Here is a 25,374-nt window from a genome sequence, read left to right on the forward strand (position 1 = left end):
TGTGTGTGTGTGTTTTGCTGTCCTGGGAGGACAGACAGGAACTACTAGGTAGGAGAGTGAGCCACCGAGATCCCAACTGGAAGCCGTAACGAGATGGGTTCTCGTAAAATTCTAGGCATCTAGCACCTGGTGGAAGTTCTAGGACAGAGAAGATATTAAAAATGATGTTTCCTGAGTTAAAGAGCAGTCTTATCCTGTCAGGCGCTAAATAAACAGACTCCCAGTCTCAAGCAATGCAGGTCTCCCAGAGAGGCCCTTCAAGTGCACTGTGAGAAGGAAAGGACTCAGCCGTCAGATGTCTGCCAGTCAGCTTCCACAGGCAGAGCTGCGAAGGGGCGGGAAGCACGTGTGTGACCAAAGAGAGAAATAAGGAATTATTGAATGTTCTGACCAAAAATACGCAGGCCTGCCTGTCCCACTGCTGGTGTGAATAGGCAGTGTCAACCCTCCAGGCAGACGACCTCATGGGGGCCCACAGGCACCGTTTCCTCCAGGGGGAGGTGACCCAGCTATCCTGGCCGGTGGGCGAGCTGGATCAGGGATTGATTTCAGACCCTCATCAGCCTCTCAGAGGACCATTATGGACACACACTCTGAAGGGTAGTATTGCCAGTATGTGTCTATTTTTTAGTATATCCATATCTACATACATGATTTACATACACACACACAAATACATACAATCCTCTGGAAAGTTCAGAACCCCAGCATTTTGTAAAGCATTACCGCCTCTGTGCTCTCTGCTCATCCTTTTCTACCATACACACACACACACACATACACTTACATACACGTACACTCATGATGGGCAGGGTGGGGACAGAACACAAAACCTAGAGTCCCATTTACTTTGCAAATACATTGCTTTCACGGTATGAGGTGAGAAGCATTAAATCAGACCAAAGTTGTCAGAAGCATTTGAGGTGAGCATACTGCTTTAAATTCCCTCTCCAATATCAATGTTTAAACAGAAAGTCTGTGTTCCTCTTCCCAAAATGAGGAGTTCCTGTTGTGAGCAGTCTCAGCAAACTGCCTTCACACACCTCTGCCTGGACTCCTCTGAGGAAGCCAGCACAGGTCCCTCCGTCTCAATGAACTACAGCCTCGCGTCATCAACTGCATTTACCAAGAAGTGGGTTGCCAGTGACTAACTGGGGGCTCGCAGTACAGTTACGCTTGGGACAGGAAATACCTCACAACTATGGTCCTTGGGTATACATAAGATAGACATTTTATGAGGAATACAATTCTAGAGAAAAAAATCTCAATTATGTTTTATATATCAAAACAGAGCTCGAATAATGCTCCTTACAAGTGACCTTCCTTATTAGTAATGATGACAGAGGTCACTCATCTTTCCCTGCTTTTCTCAGAAGCCCAACCAGATGCCTGTCAACCCCAGCACCCCACACAGGATGCCCCACCTTCCAGCAGGTTCGTCCCAACCACACTCTGTTCAGATGTGAAGGCTCTGAGGCACTGGCAGCGTTGGCATGTATGTGCTCTATGAATGGTTTGCTCAGCACACAGACTGGGCTGACTTCAACAGTAACTTGAGTGATGCTTTGGACAAATAACAAAATGTTTGTGTGGATGGTCTGCTCTGGAAGTCTCGTTTTAGTTTTCTTGTGTTCATCCTCATTGTTATCACTTTTCTGAGACACTGGCAAATAACAGGCTATCTTGCTTAATGAGTTATTTTTTTGTTTCTTTGGTTTTTTTATTTAGTGTTTAAAGTTAAACCTTTTTAATTTGTGTAGCCTTTTTTTTTTTTTTTTTGGTGAGGAAGATTGGCCCTGAGCTAACATCTGTGCCAATTTTCCTCTATTTTGTATGTGGGACACCACCACAGCATGGCTTGACGAGCAGTGTGTAGGTCCGTGCCTGGAATCTGAACCTGCGAACCCAAGGCCTCTGAAGTGGAGTGAATGAACTTAACCACTATGCCACTGGGCTGGCCCAAGTTATTTTTTATTTTAATGGGAAGAAACCCACATTTGAGTCAGATGACAGGGGGAATAAAGGAGTGAAAGGATCCTAATTAAGGGAATCAATGTGCTCTCTCAAGCAAAGCTAAAATCTACCCCAGGAAATTCCAGCTTCAATGAGAAACTGGAACTGAAAATGCAACGTGTTTTAGAATTGGTTGCTTGGAAAGCATTTGTCATCTAGACAAGAAGTGAGAGAATTTAAACAAGAAATCTGCCAAAAAGCAGGAAAGATAAAAATCTGGTGTTCGTGATACTTTATCTGTTCTATTAGGCATTGTCTCCTCATTCTCTAGATATGTATTTCCTTCCTACACTTGGTAAAAGTATAATTCAAATAATTCTTTACATTCAAAAGTCCTAGGAAGCCTATGAAATAGTGATACTGATAATATTAATAAGTTGGAACTGAACAAATGAGTAGCAATTGGGTGAAAGCTCCAGTCTCCCTGATGGGTTCTCGGGTCTCTCTGAGGGTCCCTTATAACAGGGAGCCCCTGGGTCCATCCCAGACAGACCTAAGAAGACCACTTACTGACAACAGAAAAATAGAATGTAAAGGAAACGGGGAGCATGCAAAAAGAAAGTTTAAGTAAGAACACACGTCCTCAGTACTCCAAATACGACAGCACTTGTTTGATAGCACTTGCCCATTCTCACAGAAGCATTGTTCCATGTGTTATTATTCATTGATCCTCCATACTGGATCCCTACACTCTTTAATCCATAATTTGGATGGAGGAATGGAGAGAACAGAAAGCTCATTCCTTGCTATGTTTTTGGGTCAAAATTTCCTAGAAATTTTGTTTTAGCTTTATTGGGTTATTATAATATTCGTCTTTATTCCTCTTTTCCAAGCAAAATTGCTAAGAAATAATGAAGTCCCTTACTTTGATGATGATGGTGATGATGGCAGCTACCATGTATTGGCTGCTTGCTCTGCCCAGGCACCTTGCTAGGCATTTATAATTCTTACAACAAGCCTATGAAGGAGCCATTACTTATAGTAAAGATGAAGAAGGTGAGTCTTGGAGAAGTTACATTTTTTTCCTAGATAGACTTGGATGTGAACCCAAGTCTGGCTGGTCCCACCACCTGTGCTCTTAACCATTCCGCCACAGTGGCTTCTTCCTTTAAAAAGAGGTACAAAGAGTGGAATGCTCATAAGGCAGTGCCAGGAAGAAGGAGGGAAAAAAAGAAATAAGAAAACTAGGTAATTTAAAAGTGGCCGAGTTAAAGTTTGCAGTGTGTCATATCTTCATAGTTTAAAACTCAGGGGAGAGTTTGGCACATACAAAGTTGGGCTGGTGAGGTCTCCGTGAATGGTCAAAATTTAATCAATCCAACAGCACCCAAGGAACCACAATGCCACAGTCAGACGTGATTTCCATAAAGACAACTTTACTGAATATCATATTTAAATCAGTATGTCTCCATGAAAGGGATTTACCTTTTCTAGCAGAAAAAAAGAGAAAAATTTGGCAATTAATTCTCATAGACTTTCTCTTGCAAAAACTTATTAGACCACTTCACATCCATTAGCATGGCTATTATAAAAACAAAGAAACAAAACAAAACCAAAAAATAGAAAATTACAAGTGTTGGTGAGGGTGGGGAGAAATTGGAACCCTTGTGCACTGCTGGTAGGAATGTAAAATGGCGCAGTTACTCTGGAAAACAGAAAGATGTTCCTCAAAAAATTCAACATAGAATTACCATATGAACCAACAATTCCACTTCTGGGTATATACCCAAGAGAAATGAAGGCAGATATTTGTATACACCTGTTCATAGTAGCATTATCCACAATTGCTAAAAGGTAGAAACAACCCAACTGTCCATTGATGGATGAATGGTTGAACAAAATGTGGTATATACATAGAATGGAATATTATTCAGCCATAAAAGGAGTGAAATTTTGACATATGCTACAACATGGATGAACCTTGAGGACATAATGCTAAGTGAAATAAGCAAGTCACAAAAGCACAAATACTGTATGATTCCACTCATATGAGGTACTTAGAGTAGACAAATGCATAGAAAAGTAGAACAGAAAGTAGAATAGCGGTTGGGAAGGGCTAGTGGGAGGGAGAATGGGGAGTTGTTTAATGGGTACAGAGTTTCAGTTTTGTAAGATGAAAAGAGTTCTGGAGATAGATGGTGGTGAGGATTGCACAACGTGAATGTACTTAATGCCACTGAACCTTGCACTTAAAAATGGCTGAAATGGTAAATTTTATGTTATGTATATTTTACCACAATTAAAAAATAAAACTACCCTGGAATCTTCCACCTGTAGACGAGCAGGAGCAGAACCTAGCAAAGGCCACTTCCTGCAGGGAGAACAGCCGGCGCTCATCACCCACCCCTGTGGCAGTGCGGCTTATGACCAAGCAAGCGTTTGGGAGCTCATGGTGGCACACTGGATGGAAGCGCCCACACACACCTGGGCAGGACCAAACCAAACTGGGAATCAGTCAAAGCTCCTCCCACGTCACTTCCTCCCCACAGGCTGCCCCTCAATCCAACCTCAAATAGACCTGGCTGTGATGTGACTACCTAATTAGGGATTAGCAGGAGGGAGAGAGAGTACCAATGACCCCTCAGAAGATAGCTGGGCAGTGTGACTGTGGGTCAGAGACTGTAGAATGAGTCAACTTGGGTGTATATAAAATGGGGCCAAGTTTCTTCTCAAAACTAGAGCTTTCCACTCTGCAAAATGGCAATAATAATAGCATCAACCTGGTAGAGTCCAGATGAGATTGAAATAGAGAATGAAAGAATGCTCAATGCAAGATAATCATTAATTGTCACTATTATTTATATTAATACAAATACTATCAGTAATGAAAAGCCCCAAATGCAAATTTAGTTTATAATGGTGAAACAACAAATAGTAGAGCTGCTCTTTTGGAGCCAAGGGTGGGAGGCTGCCCACAGGTACACAATGCAGTCCTGGCACACGGTCTCCCTTTTGCTGAGTGGCTGTCATCAACCTCGGGATTCTGGTGTGACTAGGCTCCCTTTACCAACTGCCTAAGAGTGTAAAGGGACGCTCTATCCATGACCCACCCTCCTACCCATTCATGAAAGAAACTCACCACTTCCGTACAACCGGGACAAGGCAGTGAATAAATGACACTGTGGGACTAGAAATTTCCTTTGATTACTGTCCCCTCATCTAACCAATTTCACTGATACTACTATGATCTGAATGACCTACCCCTTGATGTGTGGCTAATGAGCCCTACTTATTTGAAAGGAGAAGAAGCAAGCAAAAAGTTCTCAACTTATCCCAGTGAGGATGGAAACCAGAGAAAAGCCATCGGCTCTTATTTCATTGCTTTTGCAGGAGACAGGAGGTGCAAATGGCTGAATACTGATCGCCTCTGAGGTGAACAGGAACTGACCCAGTACACCCTCAAAGACCTCAAATTGAGAAGCAGTTCGCTCTACTCAAATGCCAAATTTTGTTCAGTGAAAACAGGCTGTGAATGTCAAGAGACTTAAAAACATTCATACTCTGATCTTGTTATCTGGCTACTGGGTGGGGGGGATCTGCGGTAAGGAAATAAGGTGAAATAAATAAAGATCTGTCCACAGAAATGTTTTATATTATTATTTATACTAATGAAAAACAAGATTCTCCAAATGTTTATCTATAAGAGAATGATGAGGAAATCATGATACAGCTATAGGACTAGAATATTATATTGTAATTGTACATACATATTTATGGAGAGTTTTTAATAAAAGGAAAAACTATAATATTCAGTTCGATACATAGAAAACAGCACATACGGTACAAATCTAATATGTAATGAATAGAATAATTAAAAAGGATGGATGGTGATGAGCTAACAGAAAAAATGGGCAAAGGGCTTAAAGGAAGAGTTCCCAGAAAAATAAACTGCAAAAACCAAGAATAAATATAGGAAAAGATGCTTGACCTTACCTATATGAAATAAACACAATTACAATAATAGAAAACTAAATTTGGCCTATCAGACTGAATTAGAGTGAATTAGAGTAGCTGGTTTGGACAGAGGGGTAAAGAAAAGCTACTCTCATTTTGTTGGAAAGAATTGTAGGAATAACCATCAAATTTAAAATGTATACCCACTTTTGATAAAGTAGATCTACAACCTAGAATTTATCCTTCAAACATATTTGCACAAGTATATAAACATTTAGAGAAGGATCATCACCATACACTGTTCGTTACAGTGAAAACAAACAACTCCCCCCAGAAAACAACATAAGTGTCCATAAATAAGGGAATAAATAGATCATAGGGCATCTATATAGGAGAATACTGAGCAGCTTTAAAAGAATGAGGAGGATCATTCTTTAGTAATGTGAAAAGACAGCCAAGATAATTAAGCTATAAAGTTGCAACATAATATATATTGTATAATTCCATCTGTGGGGGAAAAAAAGGCCATTATCTATGCTGTTATATGGAAGGATGCATTAGAATTGTTAAAATAGGTACCAAGAAGTCAGAGTATAAGGTTTTTAGTTTATAAGCTATAGTAGACTTTGACTTTTCTTCTTTTATAATTCATCATTAATGCTAACGCTTTTAAAAATCATTGGAAAAATAAAATAAAACAAATATAGCATAAGAACACACAAAAATGCCTGTAAGACCTGCCTTTGGAATCAAAGGACCTGAGTGCTATTTTTTCAATGATTCTTTAATAAACACCCACTGATTTCTAAAGAGAAAAAAATAACAAACCCTATTTTAAAAAATGAGACCTGATACAGATTCACATTTTCCCAGAACTTCCCAGAGCATGAATACTTGTTTTGTGCTATATGAACTCTGAAAGACTTTCAGGATTATTCACTAAGGATATATTGACATATTCACATTTATATAACCATATCAATACATGTATATGCCACAATGAGTTAAAAAACGGCTGGGGGTGTAATTTAGGGTTCTGGTCATTCATAGCTTCACTAGGATGCTATGCCTGGAGAAACTCATATAGTAAAAGACTGAAGGTCACTATACTTCTGGGGCAGAGTCTTCCATTAGCCTAAGAGGACTGTCGTTCATTCTCCGTCCATTTACATACAGTCCCGCCTGCCTGCTCGGAGCCCAGCCCCGTTCTAGACACAGTGGGTGACTGAACGCAGTCTCTGCCCTGTGCAGTTTACTTTCTAATGGGGCAGACAGAAAAGAACACATCAGCAAATAGATATACACGCGTCAGACAGCTAAGATGTGAAGAAAATACATAGTAGGCATGTGCGCTATATTTCAACTCCAACAAAATACCTTAAAGAACTTGAGTTTGGGGGGCAGAACGAATTCCCTTGCAAAGCCTGAACTCCAGCTCTGAAATAATCCCTGACTTATTTGTCCTGTGACAAATTTAAAGGAAGTCTGTAAGGAGAACTGATAAATTCCAAATATACTTACAACAGGTTTGCTATAATATTTACGTGTATTTCAATTCTTTTGAAATGAGTTTTCAAAATACCATGTGTTTATCAACGGAGCCTGTGAAGGTTTGCCCTTCGTGGCTGGTCATGCGTTTTCCTTTTCCTAAGGGTACGGGAGCAGGAGGGCAATTGTGCGGCTGTGGGGCTGGAAGGGGCTGAATCGGAGGAAGCAGCACCGTCAAGCATTTTGCTCACCAGGCAGAACTCCTCCAAATCTCATGGTCTGGGGAAACAATTACTGGGCTCCGCTAACTTAAAGTAGGGAGGGAAGTGCACTTCCTCCCCGGTGGCTCTAGCTGTATGAGGAGGGAAAGAAGCCTTCCTTTTTAAGATGTATGACCTAGGAAAATGATCACTCGCTCAGTGCAGCAAATTCTCCAGGGCAGTGCTTCCAGACTCACCCACGCCTCCAGGGCACCCGTGGCTTGTCCAGGCCCTACTCCTTAATTACTGATATCCAGGAGAGGGACCCAGAATAGGTTTTTAAACAAGAGCCCAAGGTGAGTCTTATGATAAGGCAAGTACATGAAACCCTGCAACACAGATTTCCAAACAAATAAGAGCATAAAAAATTCATGAAAAGAAGTGACTTCTGAAGAGAACCTATCACAAGACTAAGACTGCAGGCAAACAGCCTTTATGGGGCCTTCAGCTCGTATTCTGAGTGAGGCCAGGAGCACATGGAGGCTGAGAGGAGGAGGAGGGTGTTGATCTGATTTTGTTTCAAAAGCAGCACTCTGGCTGCTGTGCTACCAGTGGGCTCTGAGGAAGCAAGAGCTGAGACTCAAGACTAGTTAGATAGTTACCAGGCAGTTCACCCTGAGAGAAGGCATTTGACGGGTCAGAAGGACAGTGGTGGTGGAGTTAAGAATGTGAGTCTATTTTTAAGGTAGAATCAGCCAGATTTGCTGAAGGATTGAATATGCAATGTAAAAGAGAGTCCAGAATGACTTCAAGGTTTGAGGCCTGACAACTAGAAGGATCGAGTTACTATCATCGGAAGGGGAGAAGCCTAGGGGTGGCAGTTTTGGAGGGGGAAGGACAGGTGCTCGGTTTGGGAAGCGTTCAGTTTGACATGCCGGATACACATCCGTGTGGAGATGCTGAGTAAGCAGTTAGCTCAGGGGAGCAGTTTGAGCTAGGGAAGCAAACTTCAGAGTGGTCAGAGTATAGACAGTTGTGCTGCATCAAACAGCATCCCTCTCTCTTGCCCTCCCCCTATCGAATTCATGACCACCTGGAAACTCAGAATGTGACCTTATTTGGAAACAGAGTCTTTGCAGATTTAATTAGTTATGGATCTCGAGATGAAATCATATCCTGGATTTAGGGTGGGTCCTGATGACCAGTGTCTTCGTGAGCAAATGGCAGAGGGAGACTTGAGAGACACAGTCCAAAGGAGAAGCCACGTGAAGAGGGGGGCAGAGATTGAAGTCACGCTGCCACAAGCCAGGGAGCCAGCAGGAGGTGGAACAGGCAAGGAGGAGCTCCCCTAGAGCCTTTGGAGAGAGCACAGCCCTGCTGATACCTTTATGTAGGACATCGGCTTCCAGACCATGAGAGAATAAATTCCTGTCTTTTTAGCCCCCCAGTTTGTGGTAATTTCTTATGGCAGCCCTAGGAAAGCAGCACATCGCTTTCAATGAGATCACTTAGCAGGTGAGTACGGAGAAAGGGGAGGTCTGGGGATGGAGCTCTGGGACCTTCCAATGTTTAAATGTTGGGAAACGAGGAAGTGACCAGTGAGGTGGAGGAAAACCAGAGAATGAAGTCCCAGAAGCCAGGTGAAGAGAGTGTCTGGGAGGAGAGAGAGACCAGCTGCACCAAACGCTGCTGATGGGCCACCCGAGAAGAGGCTGCGGAAGGCCTGGGGACTCAGTGTCGTGGGGTCACCAATGACTGTCAAGAGAAGTTTGGTCAGGTGGTGGTGGGTTCAAGAGAGAGCAGGAGGGGAGGACTGGAAAAAGTGAGTACAGTCCTTCGAGGACTTTTGTTGTAAGGGGGAGGAGAAAAATGGAGGCATAGGTAGCTGGAGAGAGATGCAGAGGAAAGGAGAGCTTGATTATAATTCCTATGGGAGTGGTACAGAAATGAGGGGGGAATGCTACTGCAGAATTTCTAGAACAATGTCTTGAAATGCCAAGAGAGGACAGGACCTGGTGTACAATCCAGGGTTGCTGTCACACCAGGAAGGAGGAGTGTACGGGGGTTTTCTGCGATGGCTTTTTCCCCAGTAAAAGAGACAGCGAGGAAATCCACTGAGAGCTAAAGGGAAGGAGGAGTTAAGGTTTGGGGACAGAGGAGAAGGAGAAAGTGAGAAATAGCTGTGTAGGAGCATGAGTGGGATCACTAGGCGCCTCGGTTACTGGTCTTGAATTAGAAGTGCACAAAAGCCAATACGTGCCATCAGCCAAGCAGGTCACAGCTGACATATGGATGCCACAGCAAAATGGGTAAAGAGCTGACTTAAACAAGGCATGTAAGACAAAGGGAGAGGGGCAAGTGGGCATACAGAAGCCAGGTAAGGAGGGAAGAGAACACGAGGTGGGTGGAGGCATGGGAAAAGGTGGAAGGTTGGATGGATTGGAAGTGCTGGGGAGGGGGTGAAATAGTCGGAGTACTAGGGAGGAACCAAACAGACGGGAGGCGATAGGCTGGAAGGGCATCATGGAGGGGCAGAGTTATTGGTGAGATCCACAGAGGGGCTCATGGTGGCGGGAGGAGAGAAGACAGAGTACTGGAGGAAAGGAAGTCAAGAAACAAAGGCCTGAGTTTGAAGATCTACCCGCATGGATCACTGCACACAATGGCAGGGTGTCCAGGGGTTGGAGAGAGAGAGTGGGCCAGAGCACCGTGTAGCAATGAGAGGAAGTGCCCAGGGATCCAGGACGACTGCGGCGAAGAAGGACCATGGACTGATGGACCTGAAAGCTGGGGTCCTGGGAGGAGGGGAGATAGGAGGTCTGGAAATGGTGAAGAGGATCAAGGAGCACAGCTCCTTGTCATACATCGAGATCTTTAACACACCATTGGTCCCGTTTGCCAATGCTGGTATAAATATGATCTTTATTAACAAATGTGTAAGTCCTTCTAGAACAGATAGCTTTTACCCAGATACTTAGGTTATAGACCCTGAGGGAGATGTGGCAGAATAATTAACAAGAGCTGGAAATCCTGACTTTTCAAAGAATCTGCCATGACCACTAGAATTCCAGCATTATGGCCTCTGCCAGCTTGTGCAGTGCGGACAGAAGGCGCTCCCAGCGCCAAGGGAAAGGCCACAGAAGGACCTGAAGGATGCCGTGAGAGGAAAAACTTGTTCATGTATTTACTTTTCTCAAATTAAATGCATCTGCCACTGGCTTCAGTGTTAAATATTTCATTTCTAATTTCTCATTCATCCTGGTGTTCTTTATTACACAGAGAAGGCGAAACAAAGCAGCTCTTTATCTTTTTATGAAAGCCCAGCCCTGTATTCTACTTCCTTCTTTTCTCACTTTTATTTCTACCAATAAGGTAAGTTTTGTGCAGGAAAGTAAACAGAGGAGGGGGAAGAAGAAATGTATCAGGAACATACCTTACAGTTAAAAACACCTGAATAGTGACCCAGAAAACATTAAAACCACGTGTTCTTCTAATTACTCATTCAGAGCTGTATGAAGCAGAGAAGAAGGGATCCGTTGTTTTAAAGTGAATGTAGGCAGCTCCCACTTTGGTCAATATAGTCATTCAACAAATATTTATTGAGCACCTACTACATACAAGGTGCTCTGCTGAGTGCTGAGCATACAAAGATAACAAGAACTTTCCAAAACACTCCCACTGCAGTAAGAAACGGCAGGAGGACAAGATGGAGAGGAATGGGGGCGGGGGAGGGGATGGGATGATTTTAGGTGGGATGGTCAGGGAAGGGGTCCTTGGCAGGAAGGGGGCACGGCACGGAGCAGAGGGAGTAGTTTCCAGGTGTGGGCTTGGGAGGGACACTAAGATAGGAAAGAGCCCGGTAGGCTCCAGACCTGAAGAAGGCAGGATGATGCGGAGTTGTGCCCACAGGCTCAGGAGCTTTTACAAGTGTGACGGAATCTACTGAAGGCACTTAGCAGGGATGCAGAATCATCCAGTCGGTGAGAGACCGCCAGCAGTTAAATTCATAGAGACAGAGAACAGATTGGTGGCTGCCAGGGGCTGGGGAGCGGGTGTTTAATGGGTGGGGCTTTTAGTTTGGGAAGATGAAAACGTTCTGGTGATGGGTATTGGGGATGGTTGGACAACAATATGAATGTTTTCATATCGCGGCTTAATGCCATTGAATTGTATACTTAAAAATGATTAAAATGGCAAATTTATGTAATGTTATGTATATCTGACCACAATAAAAAATGCAAAAATGGATTTATCCAATTGGCTCTGCCTACTCCATGGAGCTTGGAAAGAGGAAGCCAAAGAGACAGGAGGGAGACCCATTAAGAGTAGGGTTGCCAGGTAAAACACAAAAGAAATACTTCTACTAAAAAATTATTTGTTGTGTTTCCAAAATTCACATTTAACCAGGTGCCCTGAATTTCTACTTGCCCAGTCTCGCAACACGAGTTAAGAGGTGACTGCAAGGGTCCAGAGGAGAGAAAATGGTGGGTGGGAGGCGGAGATGTGTTTAGGAAGAAGGAAGGAGAGGGTTTCCCCAACAGCTCTCTGGGCAGAGTGTGAAGAGAGGCTCAAGGAGACGCCCCTGGAGTGGGGAGAGCCAGGCGGGAGCCATTGTTCCCCGAGACAGCCTGGCTGGGAAGACTGTGCAGGCCCACCTCCTGGGGACTGGGACCTCCCTGGTGGAGAGCCACCCCTGCACATGCAGGCTCTGGCGGCCACGGGTCCCCAAGGCAGGGACTCTAGGGGGCAGGAGGTTGGGGCCAGCGCCTTCCAGGAAGGGATCTCTGTGTGAGGAGGGGGCAAGACTGCGTGGTGGCAGCCGTGGCAGGGGCTCCCTGGGGTCTTGGGCACTGCCTAGTGGCCCCCTGGTGGCCCATGGGCACTGTGGCATCCCTCAGTCCCTCGGGCAGGACCTCAGGCTGGCTGCTGAGGCCGAGGTGAGGCGCCTCAGACAGGGCATCAGGGAGGCCCGAAACATCATTTCCCAGTGGGGGACACTGAATCAGGGCTCTGCTTTGCCAGGTGGAGGCTGCAAACCTGACCACAGGGAAACCGGGGAAATGCATTCCCAGCGCCAAACCGATCTCAGGCTAAACTCTGAGACATCAAGACGTTCTTCAATTGGGGTGGGGGCTACTTTTGGTATTTTTAATACCAAATACTCAATTTAAGGCAATTATTATATTGTATTTTATGAAACCCCACGAGTAAGGTAACACAAATGTCTTAGGGGCTGGCCCAGTGGCGCAGCGGTTAAGTTCGCACGTTCTGCTTCTCAGCGGCTCGGGGTTCGCCGGTCAGGATCCCAGGTGCGGCGGACATGGCACCACTTGGCAAAAGCCATGCTGTGGTAGGCGTCCCATATATAAAGTAGAGGAAGATGGGCATGGATGTGAGCTCAAGGCCAGTCTTCCTCAGCAAAAAGAGGAGGATTGGTAGTAGTTAGCTCAGGGCTAATCTTCCTCCAAAAAAAAAAAAGTCTTAAAGCACATGTTTCAAGGGTGGGAGAAGAAAGTTAAAGTTTTTTTCCACAAAAGACTACAAAACCGTATTTTTCAAAGCGCAATCATTTAAAAGCCACTCTTTAAGTAATTTTATTTCAGTTTTTTTTTCATAGAAAAAATCAATATGAATCTGCTTTCAAATTAAGGATTTCAGTCCATTTAAGTAATAGTAGAAATAAGTATTTTCAGGAGTGTGGAGGGTATACAACTATGTACCCCGGCGGGGGGCGGGGGGGTGGTTTGGGAAGAAGAGGAAAAAGGAAAAAAAGAAGACTGGCAACAGATGTTAGCGCAGGTGCCAATCTTTTAAAAAAAAGAGTGTGGAGGGGAGTGGTCGGGGAAGAACCAACACGGCAGAGGAAGCAGAGGAGAAAGAAGAGGAAGAGGAGCCAGCCGGGTTCGGAGAGGAAGCTGTGAAGACAAAGTAAAGGTTTAAGGAGTCGGGAGCAGCGGAGCAGAGCCAGCAGCAGGGAAGGGAAACCAGGCCAAGCGTTTGGCATCTACTTAAACTGTGACACTGAAAAGAGTCTAGCCAAGTTCTCCAATGACTTCCTTGTTGCAAAATCCAATGGACATGTCTCCATCCTGAACAGGCCCTGCCTCCTCCTGGAAGCTCTCTCCCAGGACCACGTTCCTGGTGTCCCCAGCCTGGCCTCTGCACGTGTCTCTCTTGGCCCTTTCCCGGGGGGTCTGCTCTGGGCCATCCTCTGCCCTTTCACACATCTTCTCAGGGACCTCATCAAACCCCCGCTGAAGTGACTGTCCACAGAGCCGAGCTCCCAGAACTCTCTTCAGCTCACGTCTGTCTTCTCCAAGCTCCAGACATTTATACTAAAACATCTCACAACCTATGACATCTCGACCTGGGTGTCCCATGACACCTCAACTCCAGCAAAACAAAACTGATTTCATCAACCAGCACCCTGCTCCCAGTCAAACCCGGTGCTCGTGATGCCAATCGCTCCGCTGCTCAAGCCGAACACCCGAGCGAGTCCTCTTTCTGCTTCTAACGCACTTGGGAGGCGGGGCGCTAACTTCGCTCAGCCTTGTCCTCTCTCCCCGGGTTCAATGGACTCTAACTTACTCCTTTCTCACCATGTTTGGACCCTGTGGCCAGGGCAGGACTTATAGTCCAGATCTCATCATCTCATAGCCCTGCTGAGTTGTTCGACTGCTCCCCATTATTCCCTGGAATAAGGAGCAAACTCCCGCTAAGCAGTGTGCGTGGATTCGCGGCTCCGGCTCTCACCCCTGCTTCATGGGAAGCCACTTGGTTGAGAGGTTTAATTCTCTCCAGACTCGGTGTGAACTCCCTCAGATTTCAGTCTCTCAGACCAAGGTGCTCTTTGCTTTGGGGACAGGAAGACTGGTGCTGAGAAATCTAACTGACAGAAAAAGTTTAGAATGAGTCCTGTCCGTTTCAGGCTGTACCCCTTAAAATTGAGCTTGGACTGGAACACAGGCTCTGCCATTCCTTTTCCATCCCACCTTTCCTAGTTTCAGGTTTGAAAACAAAACAACAACAAAAGAACAAAACAAACTCTCAGGAGCAGAAAAGCAGAGCCCTGTGGTCCTCAATAGTCAAAACGGAGAAGTTTCTGTAGCGAACATCTCGGTTTGCGTGTGTGTGAGGCGTGGGTGGGGAGGCACAAATACATACACATTGCATACAAACAGCACCCACTCAAAGGTAAAATAAAACTAAAAGAGTAAAACTATAACTCCTGGGAGACTATTTGCTGAGTATAATCATTTTTTGTTTTTCTCAATCCTTTTTTTCAGTTATCTACAAAACAGCTGACTGCTCCTCCTACGTAACTCAAGAGTTGACAACACCTGACATTTCCTTAATGTCCACATGTATCTCTCTCAGTGTCCCCCGTCCAATTCTCTCCACACACCCCCATTTGCACCCCCTTGTACTCCTTTTCTGTGCTACATCCAACCCTTTTCCAGGCTAGCAGGGCGAACTGTGGCTCTTAGGGTCACCTCCTCCAGAAAGCCTACCCTCTCGCTGCTACCCGGGCCCACGAGGCTCCATCCTGCTTCATGTGCTCTGACAGCAGCCTTCCGTGCCTGTCCCAGACAGCCCTTGCTGAGTGTCTAGTGTGCGGTCCACCGCCCCTGCCTGTACTTATCTGACTCCCACACCAAGCCATATGCTCCCTGAGGCAGGGACGTGTCTTGCTCATCCCATCCCTAGCACATGCCTGGCTGTGCTAAGTCCATGTTTGGGTGAAAAAGAGAGAGACATACCAAGAGGATGAGAGGAACACAGAGAAAGCAAGCTAAGTGCTTAAGACGAAGATCAGCTGGAAATTACCCTCTGCAGTTCCCTACAAAGTACTTTTATCACCACTTTGAAATTGTGAGCAGCTAGTACTGAACTCAGCCCTCTCCTAAACTCCTTCAGTTTAGCTCTGGCCTGGCAGGCTTCCGTGACAAGTAGCTGAAGAGGAAATTATTTTATGACTTACAGTAGCACTGATCAGAAATTGCCACTCCTAGACGAAATAATACCCAGATAAGAGGCAGTTCTGGCACGCAGACCAAAAGTCCCACTATCTCCCCTTTACATTAGCATAAAGCTGCTTATTGGTGCTAGAAAGTTCTCCAATCAAAATGAAAACAAGCATAACTTCTTCTGCCTTATTTGCTATTTTAAACAACCAGCCATGGTTCTTCTGCTTAAATATGCTAAACATCCCCAGCACCACCTACAAAAAAGAGTTCCTGTTTTATACTATTTTTAAATGACAGTTTCCTATTCTTTCAAATTTTCAGAAGGAAACTGCATATAATCCAGTTTTGCAATTCTGACAGTAACTCTAGTTTCATTTGTCCATTTTGTAAGTTTTCAAGGCCAAAGTTTAAGCCTCAGACATAAAAAACATTATACCAAAAAGATAAATAGAGCATTTATATGTATTTATATGTATTTATATGTAGTATCCTGACACAAGGGTACTATATTCATGTGAGGCATTCATATTCCTTTATTTAGAACCATGTCAAAATCCTATACCAATGTCATCTGAATACACTCAAAATCATTAATTATAACTTTTGAGCAATGATTCACATTTTGGGTAATGATTCTAAGTAGGAGGAGATTTTTTTAGTCATGAAATATTAGAGCTGAGGCGGTGGGAAACCTAACTTGTACCTCTCATTTCACAGATGAGGACACTGGGACCTTGAAGTGACTGTCCCCAGGCAGGAGCACATTTTCCACCTCTCACTTAATGCTTTCTCCACCATTAACATCACCTACTGTTCCATTCACAAAATGAAAGTGATATTTTTCATATTCTGTAGAAATTGATAACTACCATGTCTACAAGATATTTTACATTGGGAGAGCTATGGCTTCCAACCAATGGTCCTTCATGATGCAAACTGGGGGACCACCACCTCCTGACGGCCGTGTGGCCCATTCTGTCAGAGTAGCATTGGCTCAGATTATTTTATGGAATTAATTAATTGTCTCTTCAGTGCTGGCCTCTTCCCCCTTGAGGAGGCTCTGGTGCTTGCAAGAAGAATTGAGAGTGTGGGGCCTCAAGATGGAGTCACATATGAGAATTCTCGTGTAAAGAGGTGAGATTAAATATGGAGTGGGGAGAGGATCTGGCATCCTGGATGAAACGCAAACCAAGTCTGTCACCTGAGGTTTCCACTTGCCACCGAATCTGATTCAATATCTCAATGAAATTCTTCCTCCAGTTTAAGTCAATTAACTATTAATCAGGGGTTAATATTAATAAAGGTTTTGAAAATAAAGTAGTTGTTTCACTATGATATTGGGGGTGGGGGTTGGAGGATAGCCTTTAGCTGGAAAATGAGAACTTATCTTTTAGCTCCCTTACAAAGAGGCAGAATCAGGATGCCCATGTCTGATGGTATTGAGAAATACTCTAGAAATTTCCCCAGAACATCCCCCTCCAGACACATCAGACCTAATTTACCACATCAACAGACTGGTGGATCCCAACCTAGAGTTATTACAAGGAATTCCCAACCTATATATTTTCTCAGTCCGTAGAGACTATAATGAGGGAATACTCAAAAAGCTCTGACATCAAGAGGCCGTCCTACGCAGAAAGTTTAAGAATTACATAGACAGACTGAGGCTTTCTACCTTCCTCAGTTTACCAATTTCCAACTTAAAATGTGGCTTAAAATTTAATAGTAGGGGGCAAAATATATTTGAGCGTAATTACTGTATGACAGAAAGATCTATGTCTTAGCAATAGAGTTTTTGGGGAAAAAAACAAGCTAAAGATATGAATTCTGATAAGCAAAATCCCAAAAGGGGTAAAAAAAATGCATATCAGCATAGTGTCAGGTGCAAAATGATCACAGGAGCAACTCTGATCACGCAATGACAGCAGGGTGCAGAGGAAAGAGTCAGTTACCTAGAGTCAGAAGACCCAGGATCAAGTCTAGCACTTCCCTACTAGCTCTGTAACCCTGGACAAGTCCAAGGTCACCTTCTGATTTGTAAGGTATATTAAGTAACAATCTAAATGCTTTCAAGGCTGTTGGGCTCAAACTAGATAATAGAAGTGTAAAAGCTTTATCAACCAGAAGGAGTTAAAGAAATGCCACTTGTTTTCATGATCATAATGACAACTTTGATTTTTTCATTTTTATTGCAGTTTTACTCACACATACTTGTCCATTTCACTTCTGGTAATTTTTTCACTTCAAGGATCTTGCCATGAAAGAACAAGAAACCCTTTGACTCACTTGGGCTGAATCATAAGACGATTTACCTGACCTTCACATTGCAACTGTGAGTTTCCCCCTTCTTTTTCCTCTCAGTATTACAAGTCTACGATTCCATTTCTGCTTGGGTTGAAGGAAATTCCCAGAGTTTTCAACCCCTCCTTCTCTTTCCAAGTTCATTTTTCTTCTCTTACATGAGGCAAAGGCTGGAAGGGAATGAGGCAAAGTCTCTGCTCTGAAAATATCAAAATTCCTTTGAAAGAGGGTAATTTTCCTATGTCAGCACAAAAAATACAAAACTGCCTTATTTGATACAAGAAGAAAAGCTCTGGGTAAAGCTGCTTTAGTTGGAATTTCTTATTCTCTATTAAATGGAGAGGAAGGCAAGAGGGCTGAGGGGGCGATGGAGAGTGTGGACGATGCTGGGCTCAGAAGAGCCTTTCGGAACTCATCCTGAGACAGGAAGTGATGAAACCAGCTCTCACATGAACTGAGAGGCCATTATGTGCACTCACCCCACTTCCCGTCTCAAATGGCATATGCGGAGAATGGTGAGGGGACAGTAGAGCATGGGGAAGTAGGTCATGGGGACAGGGAAGAAGAGGCCAGATGAGAGACTGTGGGAAAAGTCCCACTGCTGCCCCTCACCCCTGATCCCTTACTCTTCTGCAGCTGGCAGTAAGTAAACGGGTTTATTTCCACTCTCGATCTCTCACTGTGAAAAAGTGCTGAAGTTAACTATATCCTCCTGTGAGCACTCAATTTCCCAACCCTTTAAGGCTATTGACAATGCTAATGGAAGGAAGAAAGCATAAACACATTTTACAGCCTACCGATTGTTTAGTTAGACTTCAAATGCCAAATGGACTTCTATAACTCTTCTGCTGCTTTCCCCTATTTCCACCCTAAACAGTCAAGTAGAGGAAAGGTAGAGGAAAGGCTGGATTATTAAGGATCTGGGCACCAGGTATCTTCTTATCACCTTGGACCAGCTTTATTAATAGTTAGTATGCTCAAGTTATTCACTATAGAAAAATTGACAAAGTTAACCAGTGGCACGGGATTCAGAGAAAAAGGCAAAAAACATCAGAGATTACTTTCTTTTCATAGAGAGATAATCTCAGAAAGGTACATGAAGAGGAAGGAGGGATGTTGGGTGGCATGAGTCATAAAGGGAATTGATAGCATAACAGGTGTGACAGGGCATCAGTGTGTTTAACAGAGAGCGGACGGGTAAGGTATGTGATCTCAGACAGAGACGGAGGTGTACAAGCCCCACTCCTTGTTGCCAAGGTTCAGACGCCCTCCTTATGTTATCAATATTCTAATAAGAAAAGCCACAAGCAAATGAAACAGATGATAATGAAGGATGTGGCAATAGGGGATCCCAGGAGCTCCACCTTGAGGGAGGGACTGGAGAAGAGTCTGGGTGAGGTTTGCACCATGAACAAAGATGAACTCAAAAGGAGATGGTATTTGGTTGTAAAGAAAGTGGACTTTGTGCTGAACCCACATGCTTGGGGACTTCCTGGTTGCTGCTGACCCGCTAACTCTCCCACTGACACTGAACACTCCATGCACTTAAACTAGATGTTCCACAGTTCTACCCAAGGTCACTGCTAGGAAAGGAACCCTGGGACAGGCAAACAAGGGCTCATCCAGCAGGAGCTGGATTTGGCACACTGGTTTCGTGGTGGCCTTAATTGCCCCGGCCCCTCCTGTCACCGAGGGAGCTCAGCCCCATCACAGCTGACAGAAGAGTCAACTGAAGTTACCTGGAACCTACAATTTGAAAGTCATGGTCAATGCCAGGCTCTGGGATAATCTTCCTTGCAAGCTACAAAGGTTTAGAAAGGAATTTTTTTCCCCAATTCATTTCTAAGTTAGAAAAAGTTACCCTCTGTAGTAATAGTAGAAATTTACTACTAGTAAATTTACTACTAGTTCAAGAATAGATACAGAGACCTTGAGTTGGACTTTAAAAACTCTGACTATTTCAAGATAAGGTTTTATAAGATAAGATATGCAAAATCAAACACAAAATACCCATGTGACAAAATAAAGTCCTTCTCCAGGTATAGTACACACCCTGATATGCATAATTTCTACCCTACAGAACTGTAGGCACAGATCCGACCCTTGGGCAGACAGGAACAGCTACGAGGGGTCAGGCCTCCAGCCCACATGTCCCACTTTCCCATGTCCTTGTCAGCCCCTTTCCCTTTCTGAGAAGCAGATATGACAAACCTTCATTACACTCAATTCTTGTCCAATAGGGGCTCCCCAAATCACTGCCCTGAGTAGAGGGCCTCATTTATCTGTGTCAAGTGTGACACAAGTTTACGGGACTTCTACTTTCTCCGCTTCCTGACTCCCTTTCTACACGGGATCTAGAGCTGCATCCACTCAAGTCATCTTCCCTCTTACCACAGAGCAGTGGTTTTCAAACTATGAGCCTGGAACCCTTGGGGTCCCATAGAGCTTCTTGGGGGCCAGCTTGCAGAGTTTGAGAGGGTTACAAAGTCAGGACTCTTGGATCCTTTCCCTTCCCCCAGTTGCACCACAGCAATTTTGCTTCTTTCCATATTAGATATGGTGGGTCCAGATCATATCTGAATTTCATACTCAGATAAGGAACATACTGAGCTTGCCAGGTTCTGGTAGATGAGACGAGGGCTGAGTCGGATGACTTCATCACACACCTTTACTGGAATGATGGGGACTGTCATCCCCAAGGTTTCCTCAGCCTTCACCACCAGGCTCTGAAGTGCTTGTGTCTATGCCAGTTCATTTGATTTGACCTTCAACATCTCCTTAAAGGAGGAATTACCATTCCCATTTGATACGTGAATAAACTAATCTAAAGAGGTAAAGGACTTCCTGAAAGGGGTATGGCTACTGAGTAGCAGAGCTACGACACACTCTAGTCTTCAGGTGTTCAACCCCAGCTCTGCCCACAATCTCCAATGCAGAGCATCTGTTCTCATCCTATCTTACTTGAAGTACTTTACCTGTGTACTAATTCATTCCTTTGATCTCATCTTCCCAAGAAGGCCTTATCTTTTAAGAGGGTCTGAGGGAAGAAATGAGAGTAAGAAATGAAGATCATAAAGACCACCCTTTCCTAGAACTCCTAGAAATCTCTTGTGTTGCCTGTGCTTTATGGTACGTGGCCTTCCCAACTTGAACTACGCATGGCCAGTATTGAGAAACAAAATGAGCAAACTACTGAACATGACTAATGGACACAAGGAAGCTATGAAAAGTCAGTAGTTGGCATCATTCAAACGTGCATTTCCTTGATACACCAGGCACATTGCTGGGTTTCCGAGTAACTTCCCTCTGCTCTTAAATACACTTCAGGAAACGTGATGCCAAAGTAAACAAATTTGCCACTTGTATGCTAGTACTAGAAATATTATAAATGACTATTTCTCAGAATCCTAAAGACATATCCAACAAGAAGGTTTGAAGAGGGGTAGAGTAGGAAAAGAATATTGTTCCTCTGTTTTCAAGAATACTAAGGACTTAAAGTATCAGTAGATTAGATTAGTAACTGAAATACCACAAACGCACCATTTAGAAGGTGCTGTTCTAACACTGAGCGGAACTGCTTTTCCAAAGTGCAGCATAAAGTTATCAATTCGGCTGCATTGTTACTATCGCTTGTGTGGAAATGAATATAAGTATAAAGAGGTTGACTTGTCTTAGAGAAGACCACATCCAAGTCAAAACTCGACGCGTGCACACACACATTCCATTTGAAACACCCACTCCTGTCTCCAAGGAAGTGTACTTTGGAAGCTCTTTTGCTCATAACCACTACTGGGAAACATCCAACAGAAATGCTTTCCCCCTGGAGCAACAACCTCATCATGAATCTGAAGCAGAGAGGTCTTTGCAAATTCACATGCGCACTAGCTTTTTAACACTTCACCTGAGCAGAAAAGTCGATTAGCTTTGGAAGTAGCACTTTGCCCCCTTCGTCACTCTTCAGGAAATCCAGCAAACTGCCTGTTGACAGAGGAAGAACAAGTCAGTGTAGTTGAAACACTCAAGAAAAAAGATCCAAAGGTAATTTAAACGATCGTTGCTGTTGGAGGAGGGAACCCCACAAAGTGATTGACTTTGCAAGTCTTGCAAGTCCTGAGGTTGGTCAAAGCCAGTCCTCTCTAACCTGTTACCTTTGACTTGTTGTGACATGCACGTGCGCTCCAGGGAAGAAAGGGTGGTGGTGGACGCTGCTTTTCCCGCTACAGGTGTCTGAGAGCAATGCATTTCAGAGCACTTGGGACCTGCCACCACCATACACTTCCTGCAGCGCCTGATCTTTAGAGCTTCTCTGGGACAGAAACCAGCAAGGCCTCCTGGTGGGTCTGCCCATAACAGGCACTCAGCTGGGCCCGCTTCTATCTGTGTCCAGCAAAAGCACAGAACTGGATACATGCTGCAGGTGCTCAACGAGTACCTGATGAATGAACTGTGCTTTAGAAAAAAGTTTGACCTACCTAAAAGGGAGTGTGCCCACCGACAGACTCTCTTGCTTCCTATGGCTTCATCTCAGAAACAAGACCTGCTCTTCCCCTCAAACTTAAAGTGCCAACCGGAGGGCAGCCTTGGGTGAGTTACTGACCTCATCCAAGTCCCTGTACCATGGGCATGTCCTGGCAGCTCTCCCAGAGTCCTCGGGAGGATGGATTTAAAACTCAGGCCATAGTGCTTGGCAGGTAGTAAATTCTCAATAAATGTTCTGCTGCCTCAGCCCCAACACGGAACAACAGGACTTAGCCCTCAGACCGTGGAAAAGACTAAGTGAGAGCACCCAGGGAAGGCATCAAGAATAGTCTGGAATACAGCAGGTGCTCAACAAAGGTTAGGTATTGTTATCAGGAGATACTCTTATTCACATTGATGATTAAAATTACTCTTAATTAATTCAACCAGTGTTTACCGAACTCCTACAAAGTATCTACCCTGAGTCTCGTTTCTGGGCTTTAGCAACTTAAGCCATAAGTTTTTTTTTTTTATTTTAACAATGTCCTTTTTTGGAAAAACTAATATTCTGAAATAGTAACATATAATATTCATCTTTCTAACCTATTTGACTAAGACATCACACTATAATCTCCATCATGCATGAGAAGATTGTTAATCTTGGATTATTGCTAATATTTCTTTCCTTCCTTCCTAAGACTTTCAAAAAATCATTTGGCAGTCTATTAGCATCTCTGCTGAACTGGCGGGAGTAAGATGGTGATTCACACCCCTTTATCTGAAGCTGTAACAGTGGGAGAAAAGACAGTTGCTCAAAACCTCCTGTTCAGTGAATCTATGATTACACAGGAATTTAATCTCGACAAGTTTTAAAAATACTAACATTTTGAAGTGATAGCCTGAACATTCAGATAATGCTAAAGAGGAAAATGAAATAGTTTTAAAATTCTGAGAACTCACATTTTAAATATATAACAAAAATACTCTTATTTGAAATATATATTTACTTGGCAAGTATTTATTGGGGGCCTACTAGGTATGGGGTACTATTATTTGGGCTAGTACATATATGGAGACAAGTGTAGAGAAAATAGGAAGATCATATATTAATTTTCTAACATAGATTACTTGCAGAGAGGTGGTTTATGAAAATCCTTTGTTTTCTCATAGTTTCCGATTTTTTGGTAGTAAGCAAGCTGTTTTACAATTAAGATTATCTGAGGACTCTCTGAATGTCAGACATTTTACTTCTTGAGGTGTGAGCCTTTGACGAGCACTGGGTCCTGGGGCGCTCACCCTTGGCCATGTACTCGGTGATGATGTAGATGGGCTCCTCTTTGGTGACCACAGCATACAGTCTCACCAGCTTGTCGTGCTGAAGGGTCTTCATGAGGTTTGCCTCTTCCAGGAACGCTTGCACAGACATAGTGCCTGGTTTCAGGGTTTTGACAGCCACTTTGGTACTATTGTTATAGTAACCTAGGAAGAAAGAAGAAGGGAGGGCATGCTTTACAAACCCAAAATTAAAAAACTTCATGCAGAGTTAGATGAAAATTTACTTAAAGATAGAAAAAACTGGTATAAAACTCTCCATAGTTCTATTATATAAAACTCTATATAGTGTTAACGTTAGGGAAGGCCAAGGAAAGGATATATGGGAATTCTCTGTACCATCTTTACAAAAAAATCTGAAATTATTCCAACATCAAAAGGTTCTTATAAAACAACAGTTTAAAAAAGAACACTCTATATGCACTCCACCATGGGGACTAAGGTTTTTCTCTAATTAATAAAATTTTTTTTTTTAAGATTGGCTGAGCTAATATCTGTTGCTAATCTTTTTCTCTTTCTTTTTCCTCCCCAAAGCCCCAGTATACTCTTATACATACACACACACACACACACACACAAACAATGGTCTAGAAGAAAATACACCAAATACTGGCTATCTCCAATGATGCAATTGTAGGTGATTTCAGTTTTGTTCACCATACCTTTACTTACCAAATTTTCTACAACGAATATGTATTATTTTTATAATCAGAAAAAAAAGCTCGGTGCTTAAAATACATATATACACTAACTTTTAAGTACAATATACTAGAGCCAAATAAGTATTTCCCAAAGTTTTCAGTGAGAACCTGACTTGGGTGATTCTCCATGAACAAAGGGTCCTGTGCTGAAATGTCTGGGAACCACAGCCTGCCACACCCCTCCCTGACCCAGGAGATGCAGCACAAGCAGCGAGAGCCCTTCAGTGCAGAAACCTGTCTGACTGGGTTAGCCTTAGCATGTCCCACATTTTACTGACCACAGAACACCTTCCATGTACTTTCTCACACCCATGGAACACACTTTGGGAAATACCAACTCCTTAATATACTTCCTCCAAGGCACCACTTTTCTGGAACCTGCTTCAATGATGTGCTTAATTCTGAGCCTGACTGTCTCCTGGGAAAGCCTTTTCTCAGTGGTTTGGCAAAGCAGAAATAGAGCTAATCCCATTCCCCTTCCCTTCCCTCTGTTTCCGTACTTCTCTTGGAAGTGACAAAAAAAAATGAGGGAGGGGCAGCTGGTTACCACCTCGAGTCTCCCTACCAGTTACCTCTATCTGGTGCATTACCGTTTCATAGAACCCGCCCTAAGAAAAATACAACTCTAAGAAATGGTGACTTAGAGCGTCTAGTCCCCTTTTTTGGGCCACGTAATTATCTGTATATGTACAGCATAGAGAGATGACTGGAAGATGCTCAGTAGAACGTCAACAATGATGATCTCTGGGTGGTAGAGTTTGGTGTGACTTTTACTTTCTTTTGTTCTTTTCTATTTTGATTAAATTTGTGAATGAGTATGTATCTTTTTTTTTTTACAAAAGGAATTTTTTTTAAAAGAAAATCAATTATGTTTCTATTTCCACAAGTTCAAATGGGCAAGAAAAAGTACAGTTTACAGCTAACAGTCAACCCTAGTTAATAATTTTTCTTCTGATCATTAACACTGATTTCTCTGTTAACACTTTTTCCTGTATATTCCACATAGTGGTAGCATGCAGT

General features: G+C 43.6%; 1 protein-coding gene across 2 annotated transcripts in view; it reads right to left on the reverse strand.

Annotated features, from left to right (window-relative positions):
• Window positions 1-25,374, reverse strand: part of LYN (LYN proto-oncogene, Src family tyrosine kinase) — a 113,899-nt gene that overhangs the window by 17,497 nt on the left and 71,028 nt on the right. For both annotated transcript variants that reach the window (XM_070630596.1, XM_070630595.1), the window contains exons 9-10: window positions 23,618-23,800; window positions 21,765-21,841 (exon numbers count right to left, since the gene is read on the reverse strand). In XM_070630596.1, coding sequence (XP_070486697.1) covers window positions 21,765-21,841; window positions 23,618-23,800 — 260 coding nt within the window. The remainder of the gene's footprint in view (window positions 1-21,764; window positions 21,842-23,617; window positions 23,801-25,374) is intronic.

The sequence above is a fragment of the Equus przewalskii genome, chromosome 8, assembly GCF_037783145.1.
Source record: "Equus przewalskii isolate Varuska chromosome 8, EquPr2, whole genome shotgun sequence".
NCBI lineage: Eukaryota > Metazoa > Chordata > Mammalia > Perissodactyla > Equidae > Equus > Equus przewalskii.